The 20,612-nt window shown below is 39.6% G+C and overlaps 1 protein-coding gene across 1 annotated transcript in view; it reads left to right on the forward strand.

Annotated features, from left to right (window-relative positions):
• Positions 1 to 1,091: 1,091 nt before the first annotated feature.
• Positions 1,092 to 20,612, forward strand: part of LOC311044845 (uncharacterized protein) — a gene marked incomplete at its 3' end in the record, with an annotated part of 44,621 nt that continues 25,100 nt past the window's right edge. The window contains exons 1-2 of the mRNA XM_084056660.1: positions 1,092 to 1,203; positions 2,159 to 2,242. Coding sequence (XP_083912786.1) covers positions 1,182 to 1,203; positions 2,159 to 2,242 — 106 coding nt within the window. The 5' untranslated portion in view covers positions 1,092 to 1,181. The remainder of the gene's footprint in view (positions 1,204 to 2,158; positions 2,243 to 20,612) is intronic.

Genomic DNA, 20,612 nt, shown 5'->3' on the forward strand with positions numbered 1-20,612 from the left:
GAGACAGAGAGCCATACAATAGCGATTTTTACCAATTCAACAAATAAGCATAAATAAACTACTTCACATGAACAATGTTGGTAAAACTAAGAGATTTGAAGGGGAATATATTTTTTTTTATAACCATATTTACAAATAAAAGACAAATTATGTACAGGTCACTTCCTCATTTGTCCTGGTCTGTTTCATGCAGTCAGAGTGCGAGTGGACAGATCAGCAGAGCCACTGTACAGTACATCTCGCGGTTTTCAAACTGGTTTCATAGAGACCACGTGACGTACAGTATAACACATGATATTTTCGGGCGATGTCATAGGACCTTTAAGGAATTTTGAAATGTAAGTAATCTAAAGAACATGCACGCACGCACGCACGCACGCACGCACGCACGCACGCACGCACGCACGCACGCACACACACACACACACACACACACACACACACACACACCCCAAAGGTTATGACATTTCCAGAATGAATGGAATGCTTGGGTTCATAATGTTTGTTTGTTTTTTTTACAGAATTTGGAGCACAAATGAGGGGTTAGTTTAAAATGATTGGAATTGATCCATTAGTTTAACCACATAAAATTGTGTGTGTGTGTGTGTGTGTGTGTGTGTGTCTGTGTGTGTGTGTGTGTGTGTGTGTGTGTGTGTGTGTGTGTGTGTGTGTGTGTGTGTGTGTGTGTGCGCGCGCGTGTGCGTGTGTTTGTGTTTGTGTGTGTGTGTGTGAGGTGACCGAATGGAAACGATTCCAGTAAATGTTTGCTCAATATTTGACTGTGTTCCCGTCTCATTTCATCACTATAGGAACATGACAACAACAAACACTATGTGTCCATTTGATGCAACACCACATCACCCAAAACATCCTCCTGAACCAACCAATCAGTGTTGGCTGTAAACATACTGTCTTACTAGCGTCCAATCGGAACAAGACAACATGGCAGAAACAATGTATAAATTGAGCAGAGAGACACAGAGTCAATCCACAGAGACTTTGGTTTCAGAATGAAGGGTGGTCAAGCTTTGCTTGTTGTACTATTGTGTGTGTGTGTGAGGCTGGGGCTCAGGCAGGCAGCGAGACCCCCTCCCCTGATGACGTCTGGCGGGAGGTCAAAGGACTGAGAGACATGACACATCACCTGAAGGTCACCGTGGTCGGTGAGTCAGAAGCTGAAAATGATGGAAGGAGAAAATGCAGGTTAGCATCATGGTTTAGAGGCTAAAACGGGAAGTGAACAGATCCACTTCCGGGTTGCACCATTAAACTCCACACCCCTCAGAGAGTGTGTCGGTGAAGTTATGGCTGGAGTTATGGCTATTGTCTATTGTGGGAGCCTATCTACAAGCTCACAACGTGTTACATCACAACGCGTTGTGAGCTATTTCCACTATTTTGGAAAGGGTTTGAAAATGTATGAACATTTTTCAACATGGAAACGATTATGACGATTATGCAAAATAATTGTGATCATCTCAAATGATTGCGATTAGGCAACTATGTAATAATTGTGACGGGCCATGGGACAACGTGGTTTGGTGGTTCTCTCTTGTTAATTTTTTGTTGTCGTGCAAATTCAAGTCATCTTTTGTTGTCCTGTGGCGTCCGAATTCAAATAATCTTTTGTTGTCTTGTGGCGTCCGAATTCAAGTCATCTTTTGTTGTCCTGTGGCGTCCGAATTCAAGTAATCTTTTGTTGTCCTTGTGGCGTCAGAATTCAAGTAATCTTTTGTTGTCCTGTGGCATCCAAATTCAAGTAACCTTTTGTTGTCCTGTGGCGTCCAAATTCAAGTAATCTTTTGTTGTCTTGTGGCGTCCAAATTTATGGCTGGAGTTATGGCTGTTTTTAACCCCAGCCAAATCCTTCATCGTGCACTTATTAACAGTTAACTATACTTATTTACATCTACTGTACCTGGTCTAAAGTGGGAAAACACATTGTAGGGGTTATGGGGATCTGTAACCTTCACTAAGTTTCTCTGTTATATATTTTTTTAAATGACTCGTTTTAGTATTAATACATTAATTTGAAATCAGAGAACAGATTTTTGATAGTTTTGATAATGTAATTTACTTTATATGTAAAGCTTACCCACTCAAACAAAACTGCATGAGTATTCATGATTGATCTAATACCATAATGTCTTGATTGCAGCCCACCTTGCTAAGCTGTCCACCGTAGAAACGAGGCTGGATGAAAAAGAAAAAGAAATCGAAGAACTGAAGAGACAGCATGCAGGTATTAAACCGCTACATTTTGCTGTTACATTTTGCTGTCGTCCTCAGATACACAAAGAAAACTAAAATATCTAAAACTAGTCATCTGTGTTATTTATAATATTATAGGAGTGTGTAATGATTTTTATTATGTAGGTCGTTCAAAGTCTGGTCAGATGATGTGGATGAAAGAAGTTCATAGGATAACACAAGGTGATGTCTCAGTTAAAGCAGCATAGAAGAGGAGCGATCGATCGGGAACACATTAAGTCTCAAACAAGCGTCCAAGTTAACATGTTCTCTTTTATTGAAAGACAAGCAGTCACATATATACATTGACAGAATTAGTGTTGGACAGCCCACCGAGGCGGTCTCGTATGGGCGTAGCTATTACACAAATAAATTATGCCTATATGTGTAAGTGAGTGAAGTGCAAAAGTTCATCAGGTGAGATAAGCGAAGACATCGGCAGGGCCCCTTTGCCACATCCTGTATTGTCAGACAGATGTGCTGATGGGAGGATGTGCTGTGGCTAACAGGGACCCGATGTTGAGCAACATCAGCAGGCTTTCACCACGGGTGCAATATGGCCTCCCGCACGGGGCGCTATAGCCTCCCCGATTTACAGGAAGTCTTGTAGATGTATTCTGTAGATAACTGTCATTTCTGCAAACTTGTAAACAGTTCTAGGCTAGCGTTTTACCAAGAAACGTTAGGGTGACAAAGGGGACAGGAAATAAGGTTAAGAAGCACTGCACCTCAGCACTTCCATCCAGGACAGGTTGCACCCCTAACATAAAGAAAGCCTTTACTTTTTCATTATGTCAATGATGTGAAACTGCATACGAGGAGTTAGGAAAAGAAAAGTTAGGAAGAGGAAAGAGCATTGTATAATAATCACAACAGTTGCCCTCTTTTGTCCTGAATAGGACAACACCATTATACAATGAAAGAAGTCCAGCATACTGTACACCTAATCAGTCATAGGAGGAAGAAAAGCATATCATCATTTTCTAATGCATTGAATACAAATATAATGAAAAGGAAGGAATATATGGTGTTATGTCATACAAATATAATGAAAAGGAAGGAATATATGGTGTTATGTCGTAAGTGATGAGTAGATGTCGTGCTTTGACCAGTTCAGTGATGCCACTGTGATTGTAGCCACGGTACAGACACGACCACTACTCTGTCGAATTGAATCAGTGTTAATTTGTGGAATACCGGAATACCTGTTACGACTCTGAAATTAATTGAAACAATTAGTTTATATTAGTGTCATTTGAATGGAGAATCTGAAACCATTCTGTACAGTCTTCTCATAGTGTGTGACTCCGTACAGAGAGGCCCAATTCATATCGCCGGGGCGATGTTTCCTGTTGAACTCAAACATGACAGATCGCAGGATAAGGTTCTCTTTGCCTGTGTACTTAACAATTTATCAATTTCCTTCCCATGATTTTGTATGAGTAGCCTAATTTGGCAAGATTCCAATCTGCCACTGTAAATGGTACAGGTGTCAGCATTGGTGATTTTGAACTCAAAGGCGTTTGGTGACAAATCCAGCAGTCAGTCATGTTATTTTTGTGAGCAAACTTTGACATTATAGTTAAGGCCAAATTGTCATGTCTAACCATATTTTGAGAGCAGAGTCTGGGTCAATGTTAACAGGTTGTGTGATTGCTAGGTTGACAGCATTTAGTCGAATGGCAGAAGGCATGTCATTGTCAGCCCTCTTTTTTCGTGACATTGAACTTGACTGGCCTCTCAGATTCAGCATTTTTCTCTTAGAGAAAGCACGTTGTTTGCGTTCATACATTTAGTTGTAGTCCGGTGTGTCAGGTGTGGTCTGGGAGAAAACAGAATGCTTAGTGATGCCCTTCATCATATAAACTTTTATGAGTAGCTGTGTCCTGCCACAGGCGGACACGTCCCCTGGGCCACAGACCCACACCTATGGAAAAAACTAGACAATAAACTTAAATTGAGCAATTCCATAAGACATTTTTAAATACCCTATAAAGCAAAGGTAATTAATAGATATATAGAATCACTAGTGACAAACTAGTGATATAGTGAATACATCTTTCCACATATGTTCGCGTGCATACGAGCATACGTACGTGCGTATCATATGTAAATATGTGTGCGCATATTCATACATATCTATGTAAATCTAAATGTCTACAAAAATGAATATCAACAATATATTTATATGTATGAAGCTACCACTTCATATACATAAAACATGGTAGTGGGAGTATTTGTTTTGTCTTTATACAAATTCCTCACATTTTAACATTGATATCATGTTATATGGTAGTTCTTACATATTATTACTATTATTACTAAAAGTAATAGTGATATATTATTATTATGAATCTGAAACGAGTAAAAATACATTATATAACAATTAGTAAATGGTATTTACTTTTTCTGTGTAATTGATGCAAACCCCCAAAAAATGTCTCTTTTGTTTCCTTTTCTGTTGTGACAATTCACTTTATTTTATTATTAATAAGATGGGCATAGTAAGTTTCTGCTTCAGCCCAAACCTTTTCTGCCAAAATTATCTTGTTGACAATATTCTGTATGTTCAACTGTTTATTAGCGGTGCCAGCCGCTCTACACCTGACTATGTCCGTCCGTATGTCCGTTTGAGCCCGGACGCTTTACACAGCTATAACTCCAGTTCGCATGCCAGCAAGTCCAAATTTGGTATGTGGACTTAGACCACCAATAGGGACGAGCATTGATTGCTGAAGCCCTGCCCCGCCCTATTATAGCGCCACCAGGAGGCCACTACACTTGACTATGTCCCTCCGTATGTCCGTTTGTCCGTTTGAGCCCGGATGTCCGTTTGAGCACGGGCTTTAAACAGCTATAACTCCAGTTCGCAGCATGCCAGCAAGTCCAAATTTGGTATGTGTACTTACACCACCAATTGGGACGAGCATTGATTGCTGAAGCCCCGCCCCGCCCTATTATAGCGCCACCAGGAGGCCACTGGCTTTAAACAGCACTTTACACAGCTATAACTGCAGTGCGCATGCCAGCAAGTCCACATTTGGTATGTGGACTTACACCACCAATTGGGACGAGCATTGATTGCTGAAGCCCCGCCCCGCCCTATTATAGCGCCACCAGGAGGCCACTGGCTTTAAACAGCGCTTTACACAGCTATAACTCCAGTTCGCAGCATGCCAGCAAGTCCAAATTTGGTATGTGGACTTAGACCACCAATAGGGACGAGCATTGATTGCTGAAGCCCCGCCCCGCCCTATTATAGCGCCACCAGGAGGCCACTGGCTTTAAACAGCTATAACTCCAGATTGCAGCATATGCCACCAAGTCCAACTAATACCACCAATAGGGACCAACTGTAATTACATAAGCCCCGCCCCCTCTGTCTTCCCATTGGCTGGGCTTTAAACAGCCATAACTCCAGTTCACAGCATGCTACTGAGTACAAATTTAGTACGTGGACTCAGACCACCAATAGGGACGAACTGAAATGTAGCAAGCCCCGCCCCCTCTGTCTTCCTATTGGCTGGGCTTTAAACAGCCATAAGTCCACTTTGCAGCATGCTACCAAATACACATTTACCACGTGAACTTTGACCACCAATAGGGACAAGCTTTAATTGCTGAAGCCCCGCCCCCTCTGTATTGCCATTGGCTGGGCTACAAACAGCCATAACTCCAGTTACCAGCATGCCACCAAGTCCGAATTTGGTTTGTGGACTTACACCACCACTAGGGACGAGCATTAATTGCTGAAGCCCCGCCCCGCCCTATTATAGCGCCACCAGGAGGCCACTCATCAAAGGCACCGCTTCCTTCACACAGGGTGCGATTTTTTTTCTAAATCATGACCAAAATAAATAAACTAACTAACTAACAGTATGCCCAGAGCACAAACGCAGCAGCACATGCTGCTGAGACAACCAAGGGTTAGGGTTAGGGTTAGGGCATAACAATTATTATTATAGAGCGGCAATCCTGAGTCAACCAGGGTCTGTCTACTCTATTTCTTGGAGGGGGCGGAGGGCCACGCCTGCCTCGAGGTGCGTACGGCGATGGGGGCTCTCTGTTGGACCAAAACCAGGGTGTGCGGGAGAAGGAGACACGTCCCCCTCCTCGGCCCTGGCGCCCGTTTCCTCTAATCCTCTCTGCAAGACCCAGGGGCCTGGGGGAATAACAGTTAGACATTTTATATATATACACATTTTCTTTTTCTGCTGCCCGCCTCAAACGGGTTGCGTGGATCCACCTAGGCTCCTGGGCTGTAAGGACAGCAGTTCTAGTGACAGCGATGACCTCAGTCGGCTCACTGTACCTCGGCTCACCCGGGACTGCTTTCAGTTCCTTCACCAGTACTAAATCACCTGGCCTGTGGGGGTGAGACGGACCTACTAGACGGCAGAGGGAGAGAAAGTGAGACATTACCATGAACGCTATTCAGTTTGTTAATCAGAGCATTGGTATAGTCAGATACAATGGTGTCCATGTCTCCGGTGAGACATGGACCAAGGAGTTTAGTGTTATGAATCCATGGAGTTGGAAAAGGCCTGCCCATGATCACCTCAAAGGGTGAAAGTTTAGTCTTTTTTTTTGTTCTGGGTCATTCTGATTTCGGCCAACACTGTAGGCAAATTGTCCACCTAGTTTAAGCCGTTTTCCAGGCCCGCCTTCACCAATCTTTCCTTAAATAAAACGATTCATACAATTTTGTTTTACTGCTGATTTTAGATGCACAAAAGTGTTCCTTAATTCTATTTACTAACTCATTAAGAACTTAGGCTGATTCTACAAAATGTCTTCTAAATTCTAACAAGTTTTCTGAAAAACGCATGTTGCTATATCAGTGGTGCTCAAACTTGCATGTCAAGGACCCCCAAAATGATATGTATTTGGCTACGGAACCCCATCCCAAAATATTGTGTTCCAGGGAAGTAAAGATTCGAGTAAAAAAAAAAAAATATATATATATATATATTCAAAGATTTGCACAAATATTCACGATTTTTCAAAAATAGTAGATCTACAAAATTCTATTTACTACCCCTGTTTGTCCGGCATGTGAACAACCGTGAAAATGACGGACAACAAAAGGTAATGATGCACTAGGGAGGCAGACGCGTCCCTTTTCATCGGCATCAGCAGCCGCCTGTATTACCAGTAAGTCAATAGAGTGAGGAGTCAGGGCTGAGCTAAACATTTGCACTGCTGCGGTGTGTGTGTGTGTGTGTGTGTGTGTGTGTGTGTGTGTGTGTGTGTGTGTGTGTGTGTGTGTGTGTCTGCTGCCTGCTCTGTGTCTGGGTGAGAGATAGCTCTGGTTCAGAGCGTTAGTGAGTTCCCTCTAACGCTCTGGAAGACCCCTCGCTCTGCGCATGTACAAGGAATTTGGCCTACAGATCTGGGGGATTTGAACTTACCATTAGCCAAAATGTAGAGGGCACTGTGGAGTAAATACAAATAATGTCCGTCTCGCTGACATATTTTATTTTCTGCCCAAAAAGTGTATTTTACAGAGTAGGTGGGGTGCGTTTAGGCGTGCGGGGTTGGAGAATAGACTTTCAACAACACAAAACAGCCTTTGCTTCGGTGAGTAGCGAAATGGTTTAGTTTATTTTCACTACACTTGAACGCTGGCAGGGCATTGGAATTCCTTGTACATGCGCAGAGCGAGGGGTCTTCCAGAGCGTTAGAGGGAACTCACTAACGCTCTGAACCAGAGCTAGGTGAGAGAAGGGAGGCATAGGAATGTGAACAAGTTAGTCCCCAATCAGGCTAAAATCACTGCAGTTCTAATGATTATTAAAGTAAAATACTGCATGAACTCACATGATTATGTAGGTGAGTATATATTTAATTATACTTTGTTGCAAAGCAAATTCTAAATTAATCCAGCCTATGGAGATGTGTGTTTGTATTTTGTTTTACAATTCCACACTGCTAGAGCATGGACCATCAACAAATACGAAATCACCTTCATCAAATAGGACAGTTGAAATGTTCGTGCTCGCACCCGCCGTCTCGGCTAACTGTTCTAAGCAGTTATGTGGTGTTGTGTTTGTCTTGTGAGCTAACCTTGTTAAGAATTATCAACACTTGGTGATTAGCATGCAAAATCCTGTCATAGTGATTTTTGGATTTGCTCAGCTGATTGTATCATCAGAGCGCAGGCCACCACCCCGCGCAGGCAGGTGGGCAACCCTTGCTCAATAGGTGAGAATGAAGTCGACAGATATGCCACAGGGTGAAATCCAGACCCAGATTTCTGCGCCAGGACCTCACACCAGTCTCACTGACGTATAGATGAAAAGTTTCTCCGTATCTCAGCAAGCCAATCGCAGGCTGACTGCACAGAGAGTGTTTCAATGCAGTGAAAGATTTTGTCATCTGCTCGGTCCACGCAATATCCTGAGGACAACCAGTCACTTCGTCTCAACACTTGTCATGATAGGAGCAGTCATGCAGCCAGTGTCGAACGTAGTTGACCACGGCGAGCCAGGATCTCATTTGATTTTGAGTCCTCTTGGGTGGGAGCTGCTTAATCATTGACACACGATCAGCAGCCAAAGTTCTCTGTCCCTTCGACAGCACAAAGCTGACCCACTGCAATTTTGAGAAGGAGACCCCATGCCCATACTTCAAGAGCATTTTAGAGCCACTTTCACAAGTGTCTTTGTCCGGTGCAGTGAGTAAAAGAATGTCCACATAAGACGGCAGCCTTCAGGTGGTGCGAAATAAGCCAGGGTTTCATGCACCATGTGTGCAAAGGCCGCAGGACTGTCAATCAGGCCCTGGACCAGCCGTGTGAAACAATACTGTCGACGTTCGAACTCAAAGGCCAATAGTGGTTGCATTTCAGCAGCCACAGGGACTGAATGAAAAGCTGAACACAAATCAAGCACGCTAAAATAGGTGTGATCGGCTGAAATAGATGTTAATATGTTAATAATATTTGGGACAAAGGCAGGAAGTGCCACGATCAAATCATTAATATGACAAAGGTCAACGTTCAATCTATAACCCCTACCACCTGTTTTGAGAAGGATGAATAGGAGAGTTGAACGGTGAACATGTAGGCACGATGATGCCTTGGTCAAGCATTGATTGAATGACTTTTCCTTAGTCAAAGGATAAGGTTTGCGTAGTGTAATGTGTGTCTAGCCTTATATGGAGTGCAATTAATAGAGCCTGTGTGGTCTTTATGTTTTGCTCATAACTCAAATGGCACGTCTCAAACTCAGGTATGTGCAAACCGTGGTCAGCGCTCTGCACTGACATTGCTACAATAGCAGAAGAAATAGGATATAATACAGGTGCCGTCAAATTGTCGGACAACACAGTCATCAAAAGCAGCCACAAATGTCACCTGTGGGCCCATGAGCAGAGCCATGTATGGACAAACAACTAGGCGACAAAGCAAAACTTGTCTACGCATTACCTGGTCAGATTCTCCCCTAGCAGTGTCAAAAGCTCCATAAGACTCCTTAAGTCTGAGTGAAATCAACAAACAGCTTCATAACATCAGTACATGCAAGCAACATGTTTGATATTGCATCGGACATGAAGTTCCAGTGGTCAGTGGGGCTGTCTAATGGCAAATTAGCATAATTTTTCCAAGCTTTCTCATAACGTTCAATGAATGCAATTACTGGTTCACAGACGGTTAGTTTAACATTCAATGCCTTGGTAAAATCAACTCTCTCTCTGAAAGTTTTCCTGCAATACACATCCAACACCGACAGAAATGTATCTATGTCCTCAGACCATTTTTACTTTCTATCCTCAACTCTCCATCCTCTTTCCACTTTATCATCTCGTCATCAGATTCATTAGAAGCGGCAGCAGTGCCCGCGAACGTGTTCTAAATAGTAGCTACTGCCAGCCTGTTCCAGTCAAATTGTGAAACGTAGCAAGTCTGCGAGTGTAGCTCATAAAAGCATTCACATTTTTGTAGGGGCATCACTGCAAATCTGATTAATTTGTGTGAAGTCAAGTGGTTTTAACATACTGTACTGTAGCTGTCATTAATGCGCAAAAAAAAAAGACATGGAAATTGATTTGTTACGGTCTGTACGGAGGGGCATGTCAGGCTGATGTCTGTCTCCTTTCCCTCAGCGTATACTCAATATACAAAATGCAACTTCATGATTTTTAGTAACATGGAAAAAAAATCCCAATAGATAAATCTAGAATTTTGAGAAATAGTACGGAAGTCTGTCAGGTTCCACATACAAAATTGGAAACAACAGATTGATACTGTACTGTATGTATAAGGTCTATGAATATGCTTGGTATATTGAGAAATATCTGTCCACTGGTTCATCCATCCGGATCTCATTTAACTTTATCTTTATTATAGTTTAATTTTCCCCCATATTAATTACTCTAATATTGTTTGGGCTGCTACTGTACATATCCATTATATCTAACTAAATTACTGATCATTCAAAAGAGGTTTTTGAGAATGATTTCACAGTCAAGTAGACATGAGCCATCTGCACCTCCCTTTATTAAATATTCATCATTGCCTATAGATAAGGTACATGTTTTTCAATCCTGCTTATTTATGTTCAAATAAATAAATACAAATTAAACAAGACATTCCCTTTTCTTTTCATAATTCTTTTTTTTTTCTTCTTTTTTTTTTCATGTTACTTCTGACATTCACTCCTACCCCACACGGCAAAGAGATTATTTTAATTTCACTTAAGTCTTACTTCTAAACATCATTGTTTTCATCAAATTTAGAGGCCCTCAGTTGTGGAGCTCTCTAGATACATCACTTAAGTCATCACTTTGTCTTTTTCCTCTTTTGTGCAGTTTTTGTTTTTATTTCTTTATTGCACCACTGCTCCCCTTGTAATCTTGTATTATTTTGTATTGTTCTTATTGAACTTTTAATCCTTGTTATGACCTCTTCCATGAAGAAAAGGATTCCAAATAAGCCTGCCGGCTTCTTCCTTTCCTTGCACAGCAACTTGTTTTCTTTGATATGTATTGTTTCTATTATTATTATCATTATTTATAACAATGTGCTTGCTACATAACCTAAACTAAGCTAAAATACCTTGTGCATGTCTGCTTCTATCAGAGACCTTTCCTCCTGCAATTTGGCTATTTGTTCCTTCATTTCAGAAGAGGATTTAGCCTTGCAAAATTGGTCGATAGCCTTATCTATTTGAAGAATAATTTATTTTATATCAACTATATGTCACACTCTCTTTTACCAGTTATTTTTGTGCACGTATGAGTACAGATGAAGTAAGTGGTACTTGTGTTCTCGTCAGCTGATTTAGACAAATCTATTAAGTCTGAATACAGAAGTGCATAACTTGTCACAGCAAACGTGTCGTCAGAATCAGTATCCGTGGTTTTACACAGAGTAGTCTCAACTCACCAAAGGAGTTGTGTAAAAAGTACCAATTTGTCTCTAATAGTTAATTGGTTGTTCCTTACTCAACAGATGCTCAACAGATGAGTTAAATGCTCCATTTGGAACCTCATCACTGTCTTAAAAGGGAATGACCACCTTAGAGCAAACAGCCTTGCTCTGTTTATCACGCTTTAATTTGTTAAAGAATGGCATTTTCCAACCTCCAAATAGATAGAAAAAGAAAACAATCACAGTGTTCTCCTACTTAACTCACCACATACATCTCGTCAGACTACATACCAAAATGATATTATTAAGACCATATAACAAAGCTCCAAATTATATTATTAAAACCATGTATCAAAGCTATATACCAAGGATCCTGTATTGTCGCCGCAATACTACTGAATAAACTCTTTATTCTTAGCACAGGTACATCATTTAGGCCTTTTTATTTCTATACCGCGGTCACTTCACCAACTGCGACAGTTACTTATGTTATACTCGTCAGTATAATCTCACTGTCCACTGGTGACACACAATAACTAATGAGTCCCACACAAAATAATTGTGTTATTTTATAGCTATCCTATAGCTATTTCAAAGCTATCCTATAGCTTTAAGTACCTTGCGTCTCCTGTCACCACAGGAGATCTCACGCACACCCCAGGTGTCGTGTTGATCCTAATATGCTCCAAGCATAAGTGTATATAGCTTTTTACAACAATTACATTTGTGGGTTTTCGGGTGAAGGAAGTCAGCATTAAATATAAATTAATACATTTAATGGATGACTTACCTTTAGAGACCGATCCCGCTTTCTGACACCAAGTTGTAATGATTTTTATTATCTAGGTCGTTCAAAGTCTGGTCAGATGATGTGGATGAAAGAAGTTCATAGGATAACACAAGGTGATGTCTCAGTTAAAGCAGCATAGAAGAGGAGCGATCGATCGGGAACACATTAAGTCTCAAACAAGCGTCCAAGTTAACATGTTCTCTTTTATTGAAAGACAAGCAGTCACATATATACATTGACAGAATTAGTGTTGGACAGCCCACCGAGGCGGTCTCGTATGGGCGTAGCTATTACACAAATAAATTATGCCTATATGTGTAAGTGAGTGAAGTGCAAAAGTTCATCAGGTGAGATAAGCGAAGACATCGGCAGGGCCCCTTTGCCACATCCTGTATTGTCAGACAGATGTGCTGATGGGAGGATGTGCTGTGGCTAACAGGGACCCGATGTTGAGCAACATCAGCAGGCTTTCACCACGGGTGCAATATGGCCTCCCGCACGGGGCGCTATAGCCTCCCCGATTTACAGGAAGTCTTGTAGATGTATTCTGTAGATAACTGTCATTTCTGCAAACTTGTAAACAGTTCTAGGCTAGCGTTTTACCAAGAAACGTTAGGGTGACAAAGGGGACAGGAAATAAGGTTAAGAAGCACTGCACCTCAGCACTTCCATCCAGGACAGGTTGCACCCCTAACATAAAGAAAGCCTTTACTTTTTCATTATGTCAATGATGTGAAACTGCATACGAGGAGTTAGGAAAAGAAAAGTTAGGAAGAGGAAAGAGCATTGTATAATAATCACAACAGTGTCCATATATACTGCTCAAAAAAATAAAGGGAACACTTTGATCCCTTAATTCTTGTGTTCCCTTTATTTTTTTGAGCAGTGTACTTTAAAAAGTTTAATGAAGTATAATTCCAATTGCACTTAATCCCTATTGGAACAGTCTAATGGAGGCATGAAGGAGTTACCTATCTCTTCCAAAACAGAACAAAAACAGTGCTTTGAGGAACACAACACTAACTCTTCCTACCTTTTCCTCTTTAAAACCGTGTCAGTTCACCTGAACTATCTAAACACTATTAGCCCTAACAACATTGCCGCACACACAACATTGCCGCCAATTCAGAGCTCCTAGACCTGATCATCACACACACTCGGTGTGTGATAAAGGTTATTAATTAATTATATAATTGCCCAAGTTTAACAATCTTCAATACATGCACAGCTGCTAATTAAAAATATTCATATAAATTTGCGAATGCTGTGTGGAAAAAGCACCAGAGAACCTGCTGCCTGCACCAGCTTGAAAATAGCAGATCTACAAGTCACCAGTGGGGAAACGGACCGGCATCTCCTCACGACCGCATTGCGACCACCGGGTGGGGGACTGGAGCTGTGTTTGAACTTCTGTTCTCCATTATATTGTTTAGTTTGTTGTCTGTCTATAGATGTAAGTCTGATAGATTAAAAACTTTAATATTTTGTTTTCGTATGGGGAGAGATTTGTCTCAAAAGTATTTGTGAATCCAATACCAAGATGCACAAATATTCTTTGATTTACAAATGTGTTTCCATGATTTACAAATGTATTTTGCAATCTACAAACACAAATTATTTATTTGTGACTTTTGTAAATTTGAATTTGTAATTTTTACAAAAAAATATTATACTTGTGTGTGCATTTATCATAAAATATCATTTGTAAATCATCTATTCTGTGTGTGAATTGTTGGATCTTATTTGTGAGTAGACCAACACACGCATACATTCCTTTTTCCTGTTACATCATTTTGAGACAAACATCACGCTTTTTAAAGAGAATTTTTACAAATGTATTTTCCTATCCACAAACTTACTTGTAACTTGTAAGTTCGCATTTAAATACATGTGCTAAGTTTCACAAAGTGTTGGTGAGATTAACTCTCACTTTCTGCAGATCCGTGTGTTGGTGAGATTCATACTTTCTGCAGATCTGTGTGTTGGTGAGATTCATACTTTGTGCAGATCCGTGTGTCTGCAGATCCGTGTGTCTGCAGATCCGTGTGTTGGTGAGATTCATACTTTCTGCAGATCCGTGTGTCTGCAGATCTGTGTGTCTGCAGATCCGTGTGTTGGTGAGATTCATACTTTCTGCTGATCCGTGTGTCTGCAGATCCGTGTGTCTGCAGATCCGTGTGTTGGTGAGATTCATACTTTCTGCAGATCCGTGTGTTGGTAAAATAAATAAAATAAAATAAAATAAAATATACTGTCTATATACTGGGGGGGGAGGGAATTGTAACAGAAGAAAATCTTCACAGTCTAATGGTAGGTATGATGTCTCCCCGGGATCCAAACTAGTTAAAATAGCAGATCTGCAAGCTTGTAGATCTGCTTGTAGATCTGCTATTTTCATTGCGTGTTCTTTTTAATTAATTGATGGAATTTCTTAGATTTTTTATTTATTAGTTTTTAGATTTTAGACTTTTGGGTGGGATTTTTTTTTTAAATAATATATAATATATTTGAAACGGAAAAAAGGGATCTTTCCTTGTGAACCATAAAAATGTGTAGGCTACATGAGCCACAAAAGGGTCCCCACCCACTGTTTGGGAAACAGTGATCTAACCCAGTGGTTCTCAACCCTTTCAGGCCGCGACCCCCCAAAATAATCATATTTGAACTGGGGACCCCCCACCCTGATACGCACTTGGAATGTAGGAGTTGATGCATTACGTTTAGTTTGACTCTATTGTGAAAATAGCAGATCTTCAAGCTCACAACGCCTCGCAAGGAAGGAGTTGTGAGCTTGTAGATCAGCCATTTTCAAAATGTTTTCTTATATAGAGGATAATGTGTGACATCATCATCAAACCCGGAAATTATGCAGGAATGCCTACTGAGTGTCAAAAAAATACTTTCTGGCCTTGACAGCCCATGCATCCAAACAGAAAAGTCATATCTGATTGCATTAAACAACATTAAACAATGTTAAACTCACTTTGCATGTTGCTTTGCCACTCGCTTTGCCACTCGATGTGCCATTCACTTTAAGCATGCGCACATCCTCTATTATTATTATTGTTAGACAATTTGGCCAATGTTTGACCATTTTTTATAGTATAGTAACTATAGTTTGTTGATTATTTTGATGCAGTAATGTTTTTTTGTTTTTTTTTGGTATTAAAATGGTCTCTAAGATCCTTAAATTGTCACTTCACTCTAAACCAAACCAGCTTAAGCAGGTCCAGCCTGGCATACCAGGCTGGACAGGCTGGTTTGTCAGTGTAGTTGGTTAGCTGGTCACTAAACTGGATTCTGCTGGTCTTTGCTGGTCAGCCAGCTGGCTGGCTGCACTGACCAGCAAAGCCAAGCTGGTAGCTGGTCTTTGCTGGTCAAATGGGTGGCTGACCAGCAAAGACCAGCTTACCAGCTGGACTTAGCTGGTCAGATGGTTGGACACTGGACAGCCCAGCTGATAAGCTGGTCAAGTTTGGTTAGATCAGTGGTTCTCAACATGTAGAACTAAATATAAGAAAACATTTTGAAAATGGCAGATCCACAAGCTCACAACTCCTTCCTTGCGAGGCGTTGTGAGCTTGAAGATCTGCTGTTTTCACAATAGAGTCAAACTAAACGTAATGCATCAACTCCTACATTCCAAGTGCGTATCAGGGTGGGGGGTCCCCAGTTCAAATATGATTATTTTGGGGGGTCGCGGCCTGAAAGGGTTGAAAACCACTGGGTTAGATCACTGTTTCCCAAACAGTGGGTGGGGACCCTTTTGTGGCTCATGTACACATTTTTATGTTTCACAAGGAAAGATCCCTTTTTTCCGTTTCAAATATATTATATATACCTGCTTGTTGATAGTGACCTGAAGTGTAGAGTGGTTGAAAATATGACTACTAAAATTGATGATTTAATGGAATGCCTAACGGTGGAAATAGAGCTAGAAGGGAAGAGAAACATCGTAGTTATGTGTGTATACAGAACACCTGGGTCTAATGTAGAAATGTTCAAAGAAAATCTGGAAGAATTAATGAATGGGTTAAATGAAAACAAGACGTGTTTAATTTGTGGAGACACCAACATAGACCTTATTAATGTATTGAAACATAAAGCTACATCAGATTTTTTGGACGCATTATATAGTAGAGGGTTCTACCCCTTAATCACCAAGCCCAGTCGAATTACGACGACTAGTGCGACGTTAATTGACAACATTTTTATCAATGTATTAGAGAGTAATATTAAGAGTGGTTTAATAATAAATGACATAAGCGATCATTTACCTGTATTTGTAACATTCAACTGTCAAATAAAGAGTAAGAAAGAGGACAATTGCTATAGATATATGAGGGTTAGAACAGAGGAAACAATAAAAGAGTTTAGAAATTACCTCTTAAATGAAAAGTGGGAAGGAGTGTTTACAGAGGAGGTAACTGTGGCATATGAAACCTTTTTGAATATTTTTCTATCGCATTATGATAAATGTTGCCCAATAAGACAATGCAAAAGTAATAGTAGTTATAGTAAAAAGCCTTGGATAACAAAAGGTCTACAAAATGCAGGCAAAAAGAAAAACAAACTTTATAGAGACTTTATGAAATTTAGAACAAAAACTGCTGAAATCAAATACAAGGTGTACAAAAATAAATTGACAATCATAATGAGACAGGCAAAGAAGGAATACTATAACAAGAGGCTGGAAGAAAACAAAAATAATCTTAAAGGGACTTGGAAAATTTTAAATCAGGTAATAGGGAATAAAAATGCATCTACAGATTTGCCTACTTATTTTACCAATGACAATAAGAGAGTCATAGAAAATATGAATGAAGTGGTAAATGAATTTAATTCGTTTTTTGTTAATGTTGGGCCAAGTCTGGCTAATTCTATTCCACAACATGATGGACAAAACGATGGTGAATGGGAAGGGGGAAGTATAATGCAGTCCATGTATCTAGGAGAAGTGGGTGAAAATGAAATTAAATCTATTGTAGCAAAATCAAAGAACAAGACATCAACTGACAGTGATGGGATAGATATGTTCATTGTGAAAAAGACCATTGACTGTATAATGAAACCTTTTAGTTACATCTGTAATCTTTCTTTTAGTACAGGAGTTTTTCCAGACAGGATGAAAACTGTCTGGAAAAAGGTCATTCCACTTTGTAAGACTGGAGACAAACATGAATTTACTAATTATAGACCAGTTTCGTTGCTGTCCCAGTTTTTAAAGGTTCTTGAAAAGCTGTATGTACAGAGATTAGATTCTTTCATTGAAAAGAATCACCTGCTGAGTGAGAGTCAGTATGGTTTTAGAACCAATCGGTCCACAGCTTTGGCACTTATGAAAATAACTGATGAAATAACAACAGCAATAGACGAATATAAATACACAATAGGTGTATTTATTGACTTAAAAAAGGCCTTCGACACAATTAATCACTCTATACTGATTTCTAAATTGAATAAATATGGTGTGAGAGGGGTAGTATTAGAGTGGTTAATCAGTTATCTTGATAACAGGCAACAATACGTACAGTTGGAGGGCTATACATCGGAATGTAAGAGAATTGAATGCGGGGTCCCACAAGGATCGGTTTTGGGACCTAAACTTTTTATTTTATATATTAATGACATTTGTGAAGTTTCAAAGATAATGCAGTTTGTTTTGTTTGCAGACGACACAAATTTTTTTTGTTCAGGGGACAATTTAAGAAAGGTAGCAGAGAGCATTACAAATGAAATGGTGAAACTTAAAAGGTGGTTTAACAAAAATAAGTTATCTTTAAATTTGATTTCCAATCGGACAAAGGATGAAATATTGCTTTCTATAGATGGCGTGAACATCGAAAGAGTGTATGAATTTAGGTTTCTTGGTGTTATATTAGACGACAAATTAACATGGAAAAATCATATAGCACATGTAAAAGCCAAAGTGGCTAAAAGTCTTTTTATTTTGAACAAGGTAAAATATGATTTAGATACGAGTATACTGAGAATGTTGTATTGTACACTGGTGTTACCATATTTTGTTTACTGCCTGGAAGTGTGGGGCAACACATATGAGAGTAACATCATTCCTTTGGTTAGATTACAAAAAAGAGCTTTAAGAATCATTTACAAAGAGGATTTTAGAGCACATACTAACAGACTTTTTATTTTATCAGGTTTGTTGAAAATAATGGATTTAATTGAGTTACGAACATTATTAATCGTGTACAAAGCGAAATACAAAGGGTTACCAAAACAGTTACAAAAGTTATTTAATTTGAACTCACAGGAAGAGGCCAACAGAAGAAGAGATGATTTTAAACATCTGTTTGCTCGAACAACATTAAAACAAATGTGTATCTCTGTTACAGGTATAAAATTATGGAATTCGCAGTGCAAGGAGTTGAAGAGTTGTACAACAGTGTTTCAGTTTAAGAGAGTGTTCAAAAGGGGGAAAATTATTAAGTATGAATTGGATGAGTAATTGTCATTTTCAGTTTTTTGGTCATTGTTGTCGTTGTTGTTTTTTAGTTTATTTGTTTGTTTTTTTAGTTCTGGTTAAATTTTCATTTGTATTTTTTTGATTGTCGGGGTGTGATTTTCTCGTGCCATTATTCTCTGTTCTCATTTCTTTGCTTCCGTTTAATTTTCTCCGTTTTTAGTTTTTGATTAATCATGGTGATGTACTGCTTGGTAGGACAGTTGACGATTTTAATGGTAGAAAGGGGCAGTTGTAAATAAGATTTATCTTCTAACTGCTCCTTTTCATTTATGGAATATGTAAAAAAAGAAAAGAAAAAGAAAAATATATATATGTATGTGATCATGTAAACCATAAACCATAATTGAAATAAATAAAATGAAATGAAATGAAATGAAATGAAAAAAATGTCCCACCCAAAAGTCTAAAATCTAAAAACTAATAAATAAAAAATCTAAGAAATTCCATCAATTAATTAAAAAGAACACGCAATGAAAATAGCAGATCTACAAGCAGATCTACAAGCTTGCAGATCTGCTATTTTAACTAGTTTGGATCCCGGGGAGACATCATACCTACCATTAGACTGTGAAGATGTTACAATCCCCCCCCCCCCCCCCCCCCCCAGTATATAGACAGTTTATTTTATTTTATTTTATTTTATTTTATTTTATTTTATTTTATTTTATTTTATTTATTTTACCAACACACGGATCTGCGGACACACGGATCTGCAGAAAGTATGAATCTCACCAACACACGGATCTGCAGACGCACGGATCTGCAGAAAGTTAAGTATGAATCTCACCAACACACGGATCTGCAGACACACAGATCTGCAGACACACGGATCTGCAGAAAGTATGAATCTCACCGACACACGGATCTGCAGACACACGGATCTGCAGACACACGGATCTGCAGAAAGTATGAATCTCACCGACACACGGATCTGCAGACACACGGATCTGCAGAAAGTATGAATCTCACCGACACACGGATCTGCAGACACACGGATCTGCAGAAAGTATGAATCTCACCGACACACGGATCTGCAGACACACGGATCTGCAGAAAGTATGAATCTCACCGACACACGGATCTGCAGACACACGGATCTGCAGAAAGTATGAATCTCACCGACACATGGATCTGCAGACACACGGATCTGCAGAAAGTATGAATCTCACCGACACACGGATCTGCAGACACACGGATCTGCAGACACACGGATCTGCAGAAAGAATGAATCTCACCGACACACGGATCTGCAGAAAGTATGAATCTCAGCGACACACGGATCTGCAGAAAGTATGAATCTCACCAAGACACGGATCTGCAGAAAGTGAGAGTGAATCTCACCAACACTGTGTGAAACTTAGCACATGTATTTAAATGCGAACTTACAAGTTACAAGTAAGTTTGTGGATAGGAAAATACATTTGTAAAAATTCTCTTAAAAAGCGTGATGTTTGTCTCAAAATGATGTAACAGGAAAAAGGAATGTATGCGTGTGTTGGTCTACTCACAAATAAGATCCAACAATTCACACACAGAATAGATGATTTACAAATGATATTTTATGATAAATGCACACACAAGTATAATATTTTTTTGTAAAAATTACAAATTCAAATTTACAAAAGTCACAAATAAATAATTTGTGTTTGTAGATTGCAAAATACATTTGTAAATCATGGAAACACATTTGTAAATCAAAGAATATTTGTGCA

The sequence above is a fragment of the Gymnoscopelus microlampas genome (assembly GCF_963454915.1).
Source record: "Gymnoscopelus microlampas genome assembly, chromosome: 5".
Lineage (NCBI taxonomy): Eukaryota > Metazoa > Chordata > Actinopteri > Myctophiformes > Myctophidae > Gymnoscopelus > Gymnoscopelus microlampas.